This window comes from Sus scrofa, chromosome 13 (assembly GCF_054392235.1).
Source record: "Sus scrofa isolate SSC_HxYL_T2T_F1_AM1 chromosome 13, Sscrofa_HxYL_maternal_Yorkshire_Landrace_v2.0, whole genome shotgun sequence".
NCBI lineage: Eukaryota > Metazoa > Chordata > Mammalia > Artiodactyla > Suidae > Sus > Sus scrofa.
In genome coordinates, this window is record NC_139395.1 from 105,820,851 (window position 1) to 105,839,817 (window position 18,967).

Here is an 18,967-nt window from a genome sequence, read left to right on the forward strand (position 1 = left end):
CTGGATCCTAGTTGGGTCCGTTAACCGCTGAGCCATGACAGGAACTCCCATGTGGAATATAGTTTTTTTTTCTTTTCTTTTTCCATCTTTTGTCTTTTTAGGGCCACACCCACGGCATGTGGAGATTCCCAGGCTAGGGTCGAATCGGAGCTGTAGCTGACAGCCTATGCCAGAGCCACAGCAATGAGGGATCTGAGCCTTGTCTATGAATTACACCACAGCTCATGGCAATGCCGGATCCTTCACCCACTGATCGAGGCCAGGGATCAAACCCACAATGTCATGGTTCCTAGTCGGATTTGTTTCCACTGCACCACGATGGGAACTCCCTGTTTTATTGAGCATAGATATCATAAAATATTTTCATTTATGAAAATTGTACAAAGAAGCCTGGGTGATGTCTGCTAATATTTATAACCACAAGAAGAAGGAAACTACTACTGTATTAGAAAAGCGGATTCTGCCATCAAATTTTTCTGAAGGCATCCACTCTCTCATGAATATGATCTACAAGAAAGGATTCATCAACAGAAGAGTATTCACTAGAAAAAAAATGCACTTATGTTTCCAATTAGGCACGAAAATATTTTCCAACATGAGAGTATATTGTTTATGCTACCCCAGAGCTATACGAAATACCTGTGCAAATATGTATCGAATTTACCTTTCAAATGTTCTGGAGAAGATCAGGCTGTAAAGAAACAAGATGACACCGTGGCTTCCTTCCCCTTTGAACTATTTGGAAAACAAAGGAAAAATGTGTTTGCCTAAAAGGAATGCATTCTGTGTATCCATAGGCATGGATTCAAGGATCTACAGCTTGAGAGATTTTTTTTTTCCAGCTGCCAAAAGGACAGCAGAAGCTCTTCTGCTTCCCTAGGTCATCTTCACTCTCAAATGCATCCTTTCTTGCTTCATACCTGCCAGTGGCACCATCATTCTCTTCGTTTTCAACCCATCTTTCGCTCCTCCGCTTCTCATGTGATTCTCTTTGAATCATGGCTAAGATGTAGTGTGTCTTTCTTCCCCATCATTCCAGCATTCATCCTAGCCCAGGCCCTCAGAGCTGATCTGGCTGGCCCTTAGCCCCCCACAGTCAGTGCATTCCTCCTCCTCACCCGGTTAACTCAGGGGGAGCAGAGAAGCTTTCTAGAAATATCATTGGAGTTATACAAACCTAGGTTCAAACCAACTTACTCCAACTTCTTTGAGTTTCAATCTCATCTGCAATTGCAGGTACAGAGACCTTTTCCTAGAGTTGTTGTCAAAGTTAAATGAAATAAAGCACAGTACACACCTTAGTTCTTAGAACAGGCTAAAACCACAGCAAAATTGGTATCTGTCCCTTGCTAAGGCACTTCTCTCTGTCTCTCTTCTTGGACAAGTTACCCTTCTGCTTTCAATTATCCAAAGGTGCCCTGTAAGATCCAGCATAAAAGCTAACCACATCCATGGCCTCCCATTGGTTGGCCTTATCTTAGCTTTATGTCAATACTCCTCAGGTGAACAGAAGCTCCTTGGCTGGCCTTCGAGGTACTCAGAATTAAAGGCTCTTCTTTAAAGGCATTGCATCAGGAAAGATTCTGCTAAAAATGCATATGCTTTCCCTTTTATAGATTAAGTTGTCCCCTTCACTGCCTGTGACCTGGCAGGGCCTGGACCCTCAGGCAGGAGAGCAAATTTCCTTGCCACAGGAGGCAGACAGAAACCCAGTGGATGTCCTGCAAGGTGTGGGGGAAGCGGGGAGAGATGGGGCTGGAGGCATGGGGGAAAACCTGTGTGTGAGTTGCCTGTTGCTGCTTTTCACAGACCTGTTGGCTCAAAACAACATGAATCCATGATGTTACAGTTCTGGAGGACAGGTGTCCAGCCCTGGTGTCACTGGGCTTGATTCAAACGGCTGGCTGGCTCATGTTTCTTCTGGAGGCTTTATGGGAGATTATGTCCCCTGGCCTTTTCCAGCTTCTAGAAGTTGTCCTTATTCCTTGGCTTGTGACTCCGCATCACACAGCCTCTTCCCTCTGCTTTCCTTGTCACATCTCTTTTATTTTCTTTTTGTTTTTACTTTTATTTTGGCCACACCCATGGCATGTGGAAGTTCTCAGGCTAGGGACTGAACACTTGCTTCAGCAGCAACCCAAGCCACTTCAGTGACAACACCAGATCCTTAACCCACTGTGCCATAGGAGAATTCCCACATCTCTTTTTCTGACTTTTCTGCCACCCTCTTTCTCTTACAAGACCCTTATGATGAATTGGGCCCACCAGAGAATTCAGAATAGCCTCCCCATCTGACAGCTTGACCTTAATCACATCTGCAGAGTCCTTTTTACCAGTTGGGTAATATCATCCAGTCTGTCACAACTTGTCTAATGGAAGACACTGCTCCCTATATTTGCTAATTGAGGACAAGCAAGAATATAGACTTTGAGCAGCCAGATTTTCTGATTTAGGGGGAAAAGCTAAACATTTAGGTTTCTCTGATTGTTTTTGATGTTCATCGACTCAACTTTTCTTTTTTTCTATTTTAGGGCTGCACTTGTGGCATACAGAGGCTCCAGGCTATGGGTTGTATCAGAGCTGCAGCTGCCAGCCTGTACCACAGCCACAGCCATGTGGGATCCAAGCTGCATCTGCGATCTACACCACAGCTCACTGCAACACCAGATCCTTAGCTCACTGAGCAAGGCCAGGGATCAAACCTGCATCCTCATGGATCCTAGTCAGATTCATTTCTGCTGCACCACAATGGGAACTCCCCCATCGACTCAACTTTTTTTAAAATGCAAATACTGTATGAGCTAATGCTGTAGATGATACATGACAGATGTATTAGCTTCCTAGGACTGCCCTACAAATGGTCAGAAATTTGAATAGCTTGAAACAATAGGACTTTTATTTTTTCATGATTCTAGAGGCTAGAAACCCTAAATCAAGGTGTCATAGGGCCTTCTCTCTCTGAGGTCCTAGGGGAGGACCCTTCTTTGTACCTTCCTAGCTTCTTGGCTGCTGGCCATCCTCAGTGTCCTTTGGTTTGGGAGAGGCATCACTGCCTCCATTATCACAGGTGTTCTCCCTGCATGTGTCAATGTGTCAGGTGTCTGTTACCAAATTTCCCTCTCCTTTTTTGGGGGGACCATGACTATGGCATGTGGAAGTTGCCAGGCCAGGGATCAAACCCGTGCCACAGCTATAACCAGAGCCATAGCAGTGAATACTGGATCCTTAACCTACTGAGCCATGAGGGAGCTCCACACTCTTCTTACAAAAAATCCAGTTATTGGATTATGGCCCACCCTATTCCAGCATGACCTTGTCTTAACTTGATTACCACTGCAAAGACCCTACCTCTAAGTAAGAATACATTCACATAGGGGTTAGGACTTGAACACATCTCTTTTGAGGGGTGTGTAATTCTATCCATAATAGCAGGTATACTGCCCACATGTAGCCCTCAGACCTCTAGACTGAGATCTTTGCCTCAAGATGGGGCACAGGACTGCTGAATTTTGGTAGTGAATTGTGTTTGGTAAAGGTCTGGATAAGGGCTGATCACACATGCAGCTCCCAGCTCAGGGTGTGCCCTTCAGAGGAAAACCTATGCAGCAAGATCCCTCCCTCAGGAAATGGTGCCCAGCCCTTCCCCAGTGTGGCTGATGTAATGGTCAGCATGGGTCTACTTGACACGGGTAGCTCTTGGGCCAAGCCCACCTGTGCCATGCAGTCTGATTCTACTTCCGTTTATTATTTATTTCAGCTCAATTCTTAGTCCTTGAGGGGGGAAACCTGTGTATAGTTCTAGCTCTGATCTTCTGATTCTCAACTCTGACTACATACAAGAAGCCCTTGCATATGTGAAGATCCTTCACATTGAATCAGACAGGCCCAGGGCTGAGTTGAAGAGATGGAAGAGAGGGAAGAGTTTGCCTCTGTTTGCCAGTAGAGGCATTTCTTACCTGGCTCCTCTCTATCTCTGTAGCCACATTAAACATCTCCCTCCACAACAAAGGATTCTAGTTTAACATTTCATGTCAGGTATTTAAAATCTATCATACAGCTTTTATTAGTCTCATATTGCCGCTGTTAACAAACTATGGTGAATTTGGTAGCTTAAATAATACAGATTTATCATCTTACAGTTCTGAAAGGCAGAAGTCTGAAATGGGTTCTTTCTGGCCTAAAATCAAGGTCTCAGCAGCCCTGTGTTCCTTCTGGGGGAGAATCTGTTTCCTTGTCCTTTCCAGCTCCTAGCAGACCTGCCCACATTCCTTGGCTCACAGCCCCCACCTTCTGCCTTCAGAGCCAGCAACAGTGAGTGTTATCCTTCTCATATCACATCACTCTCTCCGCTCTTCTGCCTTCCTCGTCCACATCTAAAGACCCTTGAGATTACATTGGGCCCACTGGGGTAATCCAGGATAATCTCCCTATTTTAGAGTCAGCTGTTTAGCAACCTTAATTCCCCTTGGCCATGTAATGGAATCTACACGAGTTGGGTAGGGTGTGGACATCTTTCAGAGGACCATCCTTCTGCCTACCACCCAGACCCAAGAGATGGCAGGGGAGGTAAGCCCAGGGTAACTAGTGATACCACAATCATAGAGCTAGCATGTGGCTGAGAACTCATGCCCATATTTCCCATCTCTATGACCTTTGAAAGGAATGGAGTCATGAGTTTTTGAATGGAGTTTTGAATGGAGTTCATGAGCTTAAATGGAAAGTATTTCCCCTTTCCATTTAAGCTACATTTATATGGTTTCATGGTTATTCTGCTCATTGTCCTCTGCTACAGGTAAGGTTCTGAGTCTTCAGATAAGAATCTTTAAAAAGCACCTTCCATTTTCCACCATCACCATCCTCTACTTTGTGTCCTTCCCACACTGGGAAGTGGGGGGTGAGTGGGGAAGGTTCATTGCTGGAGAGGGCACTGTGTGGCAGGTGCTGACAGGAGAGGTGAAAGGGGCCACCATTTTCAGTCTGGAAGTCATGTTTTTCAGCCAATGCGAATGGTCATTTTGGCAATTTAGACTATCATTTTTGTGTTTTATGCCTTAGATGAGGCAAGACTGCTGTAACTTTTCCTCTTCCTTCAAAAGCGATCTTGCTGTACATGCCATCTATAGGATTATTCTCCGGGTTTGATTAGCGAAGGAGAAAGAGGCATTTGTGAGTGGGCCTGTGTGTGATCTTGCCTCTTTCTAGGTTGTTGGGAGGGAGAGGCGGGCTTCTCTTTCTCTCATTCTGCCCTCTCTTAGTCCTCAAAATGACCCGGTTTTCTTAACAAGCATCATTAGAAATACACTTTATAAAAGGAAGAAGATCCCTGTAAGATCAGTTCAACATAAAGGAATTATCTCAACACTTAAACACTTACACATTGTAAATGATCATAGATGAATTTCTCAGTGGCTTCTTTCTCTAGAAGTTCAAACAGCTGGAGCTATAAATCAGGAATAGAAGATAAAAATGAAAAGGAAGATGAAAGTTACATCCAGAAGATGTCAACTCACTGTTAATACCTCAAGGGAGTTCTTTGTTTCATTGCAAAATCACATTGCTAGAAGCTGACATATTATCTTATACAAGGCCATGTAAAACATAACATGGTAAAATTGGCTGGGGCGGGGGGGGGGCACTGGCCTCACTTTTAAATTACTAAGTTTTAAACCAATGTCGTATCTTGAGCAATATAACAATAAATAGATTTTTTTTTCCCTAAGAGGTAGAATTTAGCTATGTTTAAAAGTGTTATGGAAATGCAGTTTTTGATGATTTCAGGCATGGGATATTCTTTAAAAATTTTTTTGTCAAAGTACAGTTAAGATACAATATTATACAAGGTACAGGTGTACAATATACTGAATCAAAAATTTTAAAGGTAATATTCCATTTATAAGTATTATAAAATATTGGCTATATTCCCCATGTTGTACAGTATATCCTTGTGGCTTTTTTTTCTTTTCTGGCCATGCCTGTGGCATGCAAAAGTTCCCAGGCCAAGGATTAAAGTTTGTGCCAGAGCAGTGATGTGAGCCACTGCTGTGACAACAGTGGATCCTTAACCCACTGAGCCACATGGGAACCCTGTAGCTTCTTTTACACTTAATAGTTTGTGCCTCTTAATCCTCTTGCTGCTATATTGCACCTGCCCTTCCTTCTCCCCACTGATAACCATAGTTTATTCTCTGTATCTGTGAGTCTGTTGCTTTTCCGTTGAGTATGGAATATTCTTGATCATGGTGAATTATGGGAGGAGAAATTCACAGCAGACATCTCCATTTCGGCAGCTTGAATTACTTATGCTCTTGATCCTTGCCTCTTTGGCAGGTATGTTTGGCCACATCAGACACTTACGTCGTAGAGGTCCATCCAGGAGCATCAGTGGGGTCCCGCCTGTTTCCATGGTGAGTCTAGTATTCACCCAGGCTTCATCACCCTTTATCTGGCAGGAGGGGCAGGCGTGCACTCACCCGTTCAGTGAAACCATCCCTGGAGTAGTCAGGAGTCAGAGCAATGTGAGTGTCCTCAGTGAAAAGGCAGATGGTGGCCTTCTGAGCTGCTCCTGCAGCCCACAGGATGCCCGCTAGCGCTGCAGCCAGTGCGCGCTCCTGCTCCTGCTTGCTTATGGTGCACAAACTACAACGCAGGAGGAGGGTGGGAACGCATTGCAATGAGCATCTCCCAGCCAAGAGCCTGGACCTCCACTTCCATGAACCCTTCTGAGAACATTGTGGGTCTGCTTGGTTCCTCCCTCAGCCCGCTCTGTGAGAATGTCATGGAAGGCCTCATCCTCTCTGTCCCCACCCCACCCCGCCCCTGGCCCTGGGACCAGCATCCTCACCCCAGCACATTATTCCTCTTGGTTCCCCCTGAGCCCCCACTGAGTCCCATCCTTATCCTCTCTCCCAGACTTCAGTAAGGCTCCCCCCAAACTCTTTAACCCGATAACACAGCCCTTCCCAAGCACAACTCCAAACAATCCTTTCGTTTTATCTCCTAGGTTTCTATTTCACAACCCTCTGTTCCCGATGCACCAGTCCTCTAGACATATTTTCCACATTCCACCTCCATGCTTTTTCTCATGCACTCGTCTGCCTTTAATATGCATGTCATGCTTGTCCTTTCTGCCTGATCACACCCTACGAGTCATTTGAGGCCTCCTTAGGTTTGCCTTTATTAACCTGAGGCTTACATTCGCCTGGCACTCATGGGGCCCAGCTTTGCTCTTGTACCTAACACGCAGCACCTCATTTAATCCTTACAACAACTTTCGAGGTGGATACTATTATTACTCCCATTTTAGAGGTGAGGAAAGTAAGACAGACAGGTGGAGTAACTTGCCCCCCGTCTTTCACCTTTAAGGCAACAGAGCAGTGATTTGAATGGAGGCAGTCTGCCTCTGGACTCCCTGTCCTTAACCATTCTATTCCATCAGATAAACCCTACCTGCCAGACTTCCTGGAAATGAGAGCTGATCTTTATGTCACAGACCTTTCCTAGGCTAATTTTCTAAATATTTAGCATTGGCAACTTTAACATTGTCATGAAGAAACACGTGATGGAGGTGAAGAAATGAACTCGACCATGATTTTTAGAATCCATCCAGCTCTGTGGTGACCCGGAAATGAACAGCAGGAGCCTCAGTGTCCACATCCCTTGTCCAAGGTAGAATGAGGATAAATAAAACAAAGTGCTATGAGACTACAGAGGCAGGAGAGAGAACTTGCTATTGGGAAGGTTCAGGAAGGCTTTATGGAGCAGGTCAATAAGACCTCATTACCATTTATTTAATACTTGCCACATGCTGGGTCCTATGCTAACTGCCTTCTATTTGTGTAGAAAATGTTGTGTGTGTTCCCTCTAGATTCTTTGGGATGCCTTTTACTCAGTTGGTGGCCATGATGCCCCTGCTGCTTTGGGTCCTGCTGGTAGAGGCTCGGGCTTTTCGACTTTCTCTGAAGAATTGGAGCCACCTTCCCTGGAAGTGACTGGGAGTTATACCACCTTCCCAGAAGATAGCCCTTAGTGGATGCCTGATGGGGGTGGGAGGTGCCAAAGCCCCGCCCCCTTATCGGAAGATGGGGCAGTTGCCCCCCAGAGCTCCCATGGACCGGGCTGAAGCTACACACCAATAGCAACCACATCCTTCCTTCCCTCCTCCACCTTCCCTAGTCTGCTTCCCTGCTCTCTTACGGGTTTTTTTCTCCTGAGGGCATTCATGCCCTTAATGAATCACCTGCATAAAGCATTCCCATCTCTGGCTCTGCTTCTAAGGATCCTGGCAATTCACAATCTTAGAATAGATTAGACATCAGTTCCTGTTTTGGGTGATAACTTATCCTGCCTGAGGGCGGGGAGATGCCTTTTAATTATTTCTGTTTCCTCTAATATCAACCGTAGAGCCTTGTGCATGATAAGGGTTTGATAACCTTTAAGAACAAAATAATTTGAACTGATTTTTTAATAGGAAACTACCAAACACTGTACTTTAAAAACAGCCTGGTTAAATAGGAGAACAAATCCATCATTTATTAGCTTTTTCATTACCCCTTTCATTCCCTCTCCAGAATTGTTAGGTTGGGGCTTCCCATCAAATGCTGTCAAGTAAGCCCACCTGGTGACCAGGGGCTTCATTTCACCTGTCAGGGTGGTCTGCAGTGGAGCATAAAAACTGTCAGCATCATTCCTGCCACTGAACACTGAGAGGGGCTCTGGGAGAGGCCCCACCCCCACCCCAATTACAAAACCCAGCCCCTCTGGGAGAACCAGAGCCATTTCTCTCTTACGAGGCAAGTCCCCTTCCTGAGGCAACCCAGGGGATTTTCTCCAGTGATTATTTAGCCTATAAAGATTCTCATGAAATGGGTAATTCTTTTCACCTAGTTCTCATAGGCCTCTTACCTGAGAAAGTTACAATCTTTTCCCTTCCTTGTAAACAGCAAGTGTTTAATGATGGATCCTTGTACAGCCATCTGAATGCTTTGGGCACTTCCCTGAAATGGGGAGGGTGAGTGGTAAGGCTTTACAGTTGCAGTGGAGCCCTCACGGCCCACATGATAAAAGATAAGCCTTGGAAAGTGATGTCATTTTTTCTTCTTGGCAGCCTTTTCCTTTCTGGGTGCAGCATCCCCTCAGCTGAGCACAAGGACACTGTTCTCTTCATGTGTCACCACTCCCCCTGGGCTGTGGCGGGGAGCCACGGCTGGGCTGGAATCTGCAATGACTAGCCTCTCTGTGGAGCCCTGTCTTCTTCTCTGCCTTCACCAGGCCCTGCCTTATATCCAGCTTTTAGAATTTCGGAAAGTAAGGAACTGGTCGGCTAGCTTTTGAAATTCTGTGTGACTGGTGATCAATAATATGAATTATTGAGGGTTGGGTTTTTTTTTGCTTTTTAGGGCCACACCTGTGGCATATGGATGTTCCCAGGCTAGGGGTCCAATAGGAGCTGTAGCTGCTGGCCTACACAACAGCCACAGCAATGCAGGATCTGGGCTGCATCTATGACCTACACCACAGCTCATGACAGTGGCAATGCTGGATCCTTAACCCAGTGAGCAAGGCCAGGGATTGAACCTGTGTCCTCATGGATGCTACTCAGATTCGTTAACCACTGAGCCATGATGGGAACTCCAAATTATTAAGGTTTTAAACAAGCCAGAAAGAAATTCCTAGCTCTCTTCCTCCCTCTAAATTCTTAGGGATGCTGAGGACTTGGAGAGAAGAGCCAGGAAAATGAGAATTCAGAAGAGGGTGGGGAGGAGTTTGAGACTTCATTACATCCTAGGTAGCATGTTATAATTTTATCACTTAAGTTTAAATTTTAAGTTATAGGACTTCCCATTGTGGCTCAGCAGAAACAAATCTGACTAGTAACCATGAGGATTCGGGTTCAATCCCTGGCCTCACTCAGTGGGTTATGGATCCGGCATCTCCATGAGCTCTGGTGTAGGTCACAGATGTGGCTCAGATCTGGCGTTGCTGTGGTTGTGGTGTAGGACAGCAACTGTAGCTCCGATTTGACCCTTAACTTGGGAACCTCCATATGTCGCGGTGGGTGTGGCCCTAAAAAGCAAAAAAAAAAAAAGAGAGAGAGAGAAAAAGAAAATTTTACATTATAAATATGTGTCTACATATGGTTATAATGAAAACATAGGGAGGAGGGTGGAAGAAAACACAGAAAGGGGAGCACAGCATTAGGAATTTAAAAAAAATTGTCACCTGCTATTACCTTTCCCACTTCCAAAGCAAAAGCCAGGTCAGAAAAAGGATCATGAAACCTGAAATAAGCCTTTGTCCAATCATAACTGAAGACCTGGATGGTATTTCCAAAGAGGCTCTGGCGTAGTTTCTGAAAAGAGGGGAAATAAGTGGTTCAAACAGAGAATTCTTCTAGACACAGCCCTCAACAAATGGCCATAAACCAGGCGGTGAAATCACGGAGGTGGGCACTTCCCCTTCTCATAGACAGGTTTGCGCATTATTCCCCGGTTGTAATTATCCAGTCCTGTGCCAGAGGTTTGAGTCGGGTCCACTTAGGACATTTTATCCTGAGGGCTCAGGGTGTCAAGCCCTTACTTGTTGTCCCTGTGTCTGTCACACCTACTCGCCATCTCCCCTGCTTACGCTCATAGTTCATGATGGGCTGCTGCGTGTTCCTCTATCCACGGCTCTGTAACCACTCTCTCTCCCACCTTTGGGTCTTTGGCTCTTGCTCCAGAAAAAAGGGAATAGGCAGGACTCCGTGATTCTAGCCTGAATGCAGTAGTTGTGCAAATGATATCAAACAAGCATTCTCTGTTCTCTTGCTCTAGAATAATTCAGGCTGTACTGGATACTCTATAGCACGTTGAGATTGGAGAGGGTCTTTTATAAAATGCCAGGAAAATGAGTACAAGCCTTTGCAAACCAAACACTTGACAAAAAGCAAATCCCTTTATGATCAGAGATGTAGCAATCATTCAGCAAATGCTAGGTCCTGCATGGGGTACAGAATGATAGAGTCTAATATAGCATGACTATGTACAAGACAGAATGCATCAAATTCCATAAGACAAAGTGCCAGGAGAGATGGGAGGAAGGAGAGAACTCCTGACTGAAGTACTCAGGAAGACTTCGTGGAAGAGGCAGCATTTAAATGAGGCTGGCAAATGGCTTTGAGCATTTATTGAACATTTTCTACATCCAGGCACGGGGCTAAGTGCTTTGTATTCACTATAGTAATTTCATTCTTTGGGGAAGGTACTGTTATTCTCCTCCTTTTACAGGAAAGGATCTGCTTAAGTTCACCCAGTCAGGAGAAGTAGAGCTGGGATTTGCACCTATTAACATCATTGATTCTCACACACACCCATAATTTAATCCTGTATGTGCCATCCTTATGACTGCTGTCATTTTTGTGTGCTGATCATTACTGAATTAATTAGTTTGGGCCACTTTTTTATAGCTTAGAAAACATTTATTTAAAACAACACTCTAGGAGTTCCCTGGTGGCTTAGCGGGTTAAGGATCTGGCATTGTCACTGCCGTAGCTCTGGTTACTGCTGTGGCGTGGGTTTGATCCCTGGCCTGGGAACTTCTGCATGCTCTGGGTGCAGCCAAAAAACCCCTAAGTTATATCAAACAGTAAAAAATAAAAGGACACTCTGTATCATGTCCTTAAGTGGGAATCAAAATCACTTGCCATAATAAAAAAATAATAGATATAGATGATGTTACTGAATTATTCTAGACACTTTTGTCTGTGAAAGCTCTGCCTGAGCCCTGCATGTTTTTTACTTAAAAAGGGAGGTAAGAAGTGTTAAAGAGGTGTGAACGTATACTGCCTCTTACCTGGCTTTCTTCCTGACCTGCCAGAGTGGAGAAGTGGCTGACTTTCCCATGAGGTAACCCAGTGCTATTTAATGTCACTCACTCCCATATTCCCCAAAGCCCCCCATGCTCCAGCACAGGCACATAGCCCACGTTCTGGGACAGACCACACAGTGGCCTATTGCCTGTGAAGGAGGGGATAGACAGTAACAGAGAGAAAGATCTACACACACACACACAGTGCTGGGATTCCAAGGATAATGAGTGCTTCAGTGGGACTAGAACACTGTGTGTGTGTGTGTGTGTGTGTGTGTGTGTGTGTGTGTGTGTGTGTGTGTGTTCTGGATCCTCGGGGCAGGAGGTCACTGGAGGCTAAGACTGGAAAATACCTTGGATCTGATCCTGGAGGGCTTTGAATATTACATGCACGCATTTGGAGCCAGTCGAAGAGTGTGGACAGAAGGAACATGGAGCCCCACTGGTCCAGAGCCAGGCGCCTCTTCCCAGCTGTGCACAGAGCAGGCCCTCATGGTTTCCAAGAAGGACAGATGCAGGAGGAGCAAGCATGCATCTGCAGCAGTCTTCCCCACGTCAGACCAGGGTCTGGTCTGCTCCCACCTTCTAAAGAAAAGATTGTCTCTACAGAGGAATAGAGGCAGGTGTATTTCAGAGTGAGCAAGAACCCAGAATTTCACTTGAAGGAAAATGATCTGTCCCATGTCTGTCAAGGAGAGGGCGCAAAGGCACAGAAGCTGCTCTTGGAGGACACAGACTGGGTATGTACCATGGTCACAAAAGGCACCTGCCCAGGACATCCCCAGAAGAGGATTGAATGTCAATGAAAAGTGTTTCCCTGATATATCAAGACTGCACAGCACAGAAGAAAGCCTGCTCACTGCCTACTCCAGGGTTGAGAAGCCCCCGCTCTGCTCCTTGCTGACCACGTGAACTGGGGCAGATTCCAGATCTCTCTAAGACTTCCTTTGCTTATCTTGAAATGGGGCTAATGCCTGCTCAGTTCCCATCTCTGAAATTGAAAGCTATTCCTGCAAGAGAAGTGTGGGAGTTCCCGTTGTGGCTCAGCAGTTTAAGAACCTGGTAGAGTATCCATGAGGAAGCAGGTTCAATCCCTGGCCTCGCTCAGTGGGTTAAGGATCCAGCATTGCTGTGAGCTGTGGTGTAGGTCGCAGACATGGCTTGGATCTGGTGTTGCTGTGGCCATGGTGTAGGCCTGCAGCTCCGATTCAACCCCTAGCCTGGGAACTTTCATATGCCACAGGCACAGCTATAAAAAGGAAAAAAAGAGAGGGAGGAAAAGTATTGAAAGGACCGAGGGAACCATGAGTGCTGTTATTACCTTTATGAAAACACAGCCTGTCTACTCTGGAAGGTCTTATGCTGCATGGAAGAAAATCATAGCCCAGATGGAAAAAGACCAGAGATTGGCAGGAATAAGGGAGGAGGAGCTATGTAGAATGTGAGAGAGTAAGACGGTGGTGACTAAGAAAGCTTGGAATTCAAATTCAATTTAAAAAATTTCTGCAAGCCAAACCAAACTCCTATTTCTGTTGCCAGCTGCCACCTCTGACTGAGGGAGCAGCACTGTCTGGATGAACCTTGGGGGGCCTAGAACAGGGGGCTGCAGGCCTCTCCAGGCAGCCCCCACTGGCCAGAATGACAGCAAAGATGACTCACCTCACCTACATAACACTGACTTTCATAGCCATATCATTTATAGCAAGATAAACTTGACATATAGTCAGTGATACGCATACGTTGCTGTGCTGCCTGGTAACCAGACACAAATGGTAAATGGTTCTAATAAATGACTGTAATGACTGTTATTATTTAACACAATCAAGTGCAGTTGGTAGTTTTTCTCTCTTCACTTTGTTAGTTTTCCAGGATTTGTAATGAATACCTCTCTTTCCTGATTGCTGTGATGATGATAATGATGTGATCATTATCTCTCTCAGTCTCTCCCTCTTACACACACACACACACACACACACACACACAGGTCCTAGATCATTCTCCCCAGCAGGTTTCATTTCCTTACCTCAACTGCCTTGTTCCTTGTCCCCAGGCTTAGTTTCCACGTGACCACCTGTCCCTGTCCAGTCCTCCCCAGATCCTCCCTAACCTGCCCCCCACAACTTGCGGTAAAATAATTCTCATTGCAGCTCCTTCCATAAATCTTTTCCTGCCTTAGAAATTACTGGACCCTCATGGATTCAGAGTTTAGAATTTGTGAGTCCTAAGAAGACACTTTTATCCTGGCCCATTGAGCAGTGTGGTAGTCTCTTGACTTGGTCAAACATGAACACACCAATGATTTCTCAGCTCTGGTGCAGCACCCCATACATAGCAGGCTCACAAGAAGTATTTGCTGAATTTAAAAAAGAAAATCTAACTTGGCCCTTTCATGTTAAAGTTCAAGGACCTGGGGCCCAGGGTAGTAAGGTGATATGCTCAAGGTCACACATCTAGTAAATGGTAGTGTCAAGACCCAAATGCAGGCCTTTCAGCTGGTACCAGTCAGGGTCCCAGCAGGAAAGAGATGAAACTGAAGTCAGGATAATTAACTGGGAAAATTCAGTTCAGGGACTATTTACAAAGCTCTGGGTTGCATGTAGGGAAACACAATGACTGCTGCAGGATCCCTGGGTTGGAAAGAGTGAGAAGTCACCATGTGTCTGAGACCTGCAGGGGCAGCGTGAAGGAGAGAGCCCTGGGGAGAGACCTGCCCTCTGAGGAGAGGGAGCTGGCCAGCTCCGTACAACCTGACGTCACCCCTCCCTTCCCTCCAGGGCTCCCATTGGTCAAAGTCAACAGGAAGTCAGAGGAGGGAGCCCTATTGATGGAGTGACTACAGCTCAGACAGCCTCAGTCTCAGAGCTGAAGAGGCACATGGGTGGTACCCAATACCTGGTACAGAGATGCCTCTCTTGGGCACTGTCCAGAGGCAGTAAGTTAATTGAGTAAACATCTACTGTGGCTGATCTCTCAGCCAGACCTTATGCTGGAGTTGCTGCTCCCCTAAAGCTGCCCCATTGCCTATTATCCTCTATTAAAGCCTTTCTCATCTGGGTCTCCCTCAGCATCTTTTTATCTCCCAGTATTACAGTTTTAATATGTCCTTCTGGGTGTTATTGCAAAGACACTAGAGATTCGTTTATTGGCCGCTAATGAAAGAGGCTACAGGAAGGTGTTCCAGGCTGGGTCCTGGAGAAGAGCCTGGTTGTGGAGGAGGATGGGAACTGCCACTGTTGGGAAGAACAGCAGCTGGGGATTGGGGGACGGGAAAGGGGGTGTGGACTGTGGAAGAGCCCAGAGGAGGATGCTTACCTCTCTGCAATTTCACCTGGGCCAGTAGCCTTGACCGCCCTTAATTACACTACACACACATACGATGGGAGCCTGGCGAAAGGAAGAAGGCTGTGGCATTGGGAATAGGGCAACAAAAGGTGAAAAACAGAACTGGGAAAAGAAAGGAGCCTTGGGTGCTTTGTCCACACCCTAATTTTTCACCAGAGTCCCAGCAAAAGCAGGTACTAATGTCAGGAAATCCCATGCCTCCCAATTCCAAATGGGGGTGGTGGGAGGTTGAGAACAGCAGATGACCACAAAAGGCACACTCATGTGCATATTAGGATCCAGGCGCTCTAATTTGCCAGGCAGCTGCACTGCCGAAATGTCAATTAGAATTGGTCAAGCTTCCAAACCACCTCCCTGGACACACATATTCAGAATCCCAAGGGTCATCATCTTGAAATCCCAGGGTGTGTTTAATTAATGCCACAGCTATTTAAGGAACACACTGTCATTTGGTCTTCATAATGGGAAAATGTCCAAATTTGCTTTTTTTTTTTTTTTGAAGAAAAATCAATTCTCTCTACTTCTGGGACTTCCTTAACACTCCATCAAGTCTGATTCTTTTGTCTCTCGGCCTTTTCCAAAGAGAGAGAATTATCTTGGAAAATTCACCAGGGTCTTCAAAGGCATCACATCTTTGTGTGCAGACAAGAGGGAAAATTCAGACCCAGACTCTACTGCCTCTCTGATATGCTGAGGAACCAGAAGATTTGGGAAACATCTGTGAATGCTTGCCCACCCCCGTTTTTAAAATGTGTCATAGTGTTTTTAAGCATAGATTGTCCATTCATATAGTTCAAAATCCTGAGAGTACAAAAAACTATGCTGAGAAGGTTCCCTCCACCCTGTCTCTTGTCCCTCTCCCTCCCCAACTGTGACATTTAGGAGTCTTCTGGAATTGCTATGTGCATATACAGGCAAATGCAGTACCAATGTAGAATCACACAGATGATTCCTCTGGTTTCCGTACAAAAGGTAGCCTATTTCCTGATATGTGTAAATTTCATTTACTTATTTATTTGGACTGCATCTGGGCAAATGGAAGTTCCTAGGTTAGGGGTCGAATCAGAGCTGTAGCTGCTGGGCTATGCCACAGCTACAGCAACGCAGGATCTGAGCTGCGTCTGTAGCCTACTGTGTGAGGCCAGGGACCAAACCTGTGTTCTCATGGATACTAGTCAGATTCATTTCTTCTGAGCCACGATGGGACCTCCCTGTGTAAATTTTAAAATAACATTCTCCATAGAAATGTATTAGTTGCCAATAGTACTTTTTTTTTCTTTTATGGCTTCCCCTTCAGCACATAGACGTTTCCAGCCTAGGGGCCCAATTCAGAGCTGCAACTGGGCCCACGCCACAGCCACAGCAATACTGGATCCAAGCCACATCTGTGACCTACACTGCAGCTTTCGGCAACTCTGGATCCTTAACTCAATGAGTGAGACCAGGGGTCGAACCTGCATCCTCACAGAGACAATGTCATATCCTCAACTTGCTGAGCCAGAAGAGAAACTCCTACTTTTTTTTTTTTTAATTAAAGATTGTTCATTAAAAACCTTGTACGGTAAAATACACATACACTTGGCCCTTGGTATCTGTGGGCCAACTGTACTAGGCCATATTATACAAGGGACTTGAGCACTGGCAGATTTTGGTTTCCACAAGGCTGGGGAAGTAGGGGCCTCCAGGAAAAAATCTTACAAGGATATGGAGGAATGACTGTAGTTGCTCTGACTTTAGCTTCTGTAACTCAGTGTAGGCAGAATAACTACCAAGGCTGGAGGCTCTAACATGATTACACATAACCTGTCTTGTTTACCCAAAAGGTGAGTGATTAACTAGATACGTAAGACCCAAGTTAAGGCAGCATTCAGGAGTGGTGAGGCCAGTGGGCCAAGTGTAGCATCTTAAGAGAGCCCTGCCCATCTGTCTTCCTGTGACATCTGCATTTGAGCACAAGAGGGAAGGTGGATAGATGTGGAAAGATCTGTGATGCTGAGAAAGAGCAAGTGGGCCTCCCAGTACTGCAGTTATAACCATGGAGAGAGCAGCGGTGAAGCCTGTGAGGATATGCATGACAAAAAAGAATATGGGGTGGGGGGAGTTCCCATTGTGGTGCAGCAGAAATCAATCTGACTAGTATCCATGAGGATGCAGGATCAATCCCTGGCCTTGCTCAGTGGGTTAAGGATCCGGCGTTGCTGTGAGCTGTGGTGTAGGTCATGGATGCAGCTTGGATCCCATATTGCTGTGGCTGTGGTGAATATAGGGACTGTAGTCCCCGACTGTCCCATCTGGGAGTCTAAGGAATGGCTATACTGGGTCGAGAATACTGCATTCAGGGCCAGCCTGGCCCTGGGATTCCAAAAGAAAAACAGATGGAATCTCCCTTTCACCTGCAGGGCACAGGCTGCAGAGCTTTATGTCCCAGGTGGCCCTGACTGCAGGCCAAGCAGGTGTTGGTCTTTGCCCAGCTGACCACGCTGGTCCTGGGTGGGTTGTACAAATGTGCCCAGGCTGGGGAAGCATGTCCTCAGGGAAGAAATGCTTCTTCCAACTTTTGTTCCCAGGGCCTGAGGAGAGATCTCTTCCTACGGCTCTAGAATGTAGTCTGGAGGTTGGGGGGCTGGGGAGACTGGGAAATTGACCTGAGAAGTCTGGATTTTCACTATGCTGGAACAGGCTGCCATAGAGGACAATCCAATTGGAAAGATCTCTCATCCCAACTGGTGCTCTTTCTCTGGCTCGACCCCTGGCTTCGCTTCCCTAATGCCCAATCATGCCTCCTTGACCAGGACAGCTGGTCCTTTGCACATTTGCCAAAGCATTGCTTCCAGCCCAGGCAATGAGATGCTGCGAGGTGTCTGCTTCAGCCCCTCGCCTCCTCCCTAGTCAAGTTATGAATGGATGAAATGGTCCCTGAGAACAGCAGCTCCCAGATCCACTTGGATCTCAAACATCGGGTACTTTTCAGATCTGCCTATTAGTTGGCAAGCCCAGAAAGGGTTTCTTTCTTGAGATCGTCTCTTTTCCCGAGGACTGGGTCTGGATGGGTTCCCCCATCTCTCTCCCTCCTGCCCACATCTACCTTGTCTTCCACGTTTGCTGTCCTCAAATGTGGAATTATTTGAATTTAACTACCTCACTTCTTCAAATTTTGTTATCACATTGAGGAAGTAAATAGAGACTCGCAGACTTTGGGAGGAAAAGACGGTAACATTACCAGTGTCCTTGAAAAAGACCATAAATAAGTCATTTTAATTATATTCTCCTTTTACCAATAACAACCGTCTGTAGTCTTATCTTCCATAATACTCTCACATGACAGCAGATAAGATTCCCCAGCCTTGTTGTTTGGGGAAGATTAACGTTTCTTTTCATGTTTAATTGACAAGCTATACTTACTGTGGCCATTGCTAGGGAGATAGGAAAGCCTCCTGATTTTGAAGAGATGATAGAGGGTTTGGGAATAGAACAAAGGCTACTTGATGGCAAATGTCCTTGTCCTTTTGGCCGAGGTGTCCCTGTTCCATCTTCAGTTTCACCAGCAGATATACGGTTGCCTTCGTGATTCTGTGTAAAATGCCACCACCAGAAAACAAAGCAAACAGAGCTGGTAATGACCTTTCTTTCCCTCTTTTCTCTCTTTCTCTCTGAAATATTGGTGTTCGGAAAACGTTGTCTCCCTTTGAAAGATGTCTGAAAATTGTCATAAATAGCAATAAAAGAGGCAGAAAAACCCCAGTGTCTGTGTCAAAGGGGTTTCGCCTAAGTTTTCTGTGAC

The 18,967-nt window shown here is 45.8% G+C and overlaps 1 protein-coding gene and 1 long non-coding RNA gene across 5 annotated transcripts in view; one reads left to right on the top strand and one right to left on the bottom strand.

Annotated features, from left to right (window-relative positions):
• LOC110256316 (uncharacterized) overlaps positions 1-18,967 on the top strand; it is a 347,057-nt gene that overhangs the window by 196,631 nt on the left and 131,459 nt on the right. For 3 of the 4 annotated variants that reach the window (XR_014824181.1, XR_014824182.1, XR_002337727.2), the window contains exon 4: positions 6,328-6,404. This is a non-coding gene — a long non-coding RNA (uncharacterized LOC110256316). Of the gene's footprint in view, positions 1-6,327; positions 6,436-18,967 lie in introns of those variants that run through there. The other variant, XR_014824183.1, reaches the window with a different exon arrangement.
• MINDY4B (MINDY family member 4B) overlaps positions 1-18,967 on the bottom strand; it is a 33,864-nt gene that overhangs the window by 13,070 nt on the left and 1,827 nt on the right. The window contains exons 3-8 of the mRNA XM_084990073.1: positions 18,589-18,756; positions 10,229-10,348; positions 8,902-8,993; positions 6,471-6,636; positions 5,375-5,440; positions 665-735 (exon numbers count right to left, since the gene is read on the bottom strand). Of these exons, the coding sequence (XP_084846199.1) occupies positions 665-735; positions 5,375-5,440; positions 6,471-6,636; positions 8,902-8,993; positions 10,229-10,348; positions 18,589-18,756 (683 nt within the window). The remainder of the gene's footprint in view (positions 1-664; positions 736-5,374; positions 5,441-6,470; positions 6,637-8,901; positions 8,994-10,228; positions 10,349-18,588; positions 18,757-18,967) is intronic.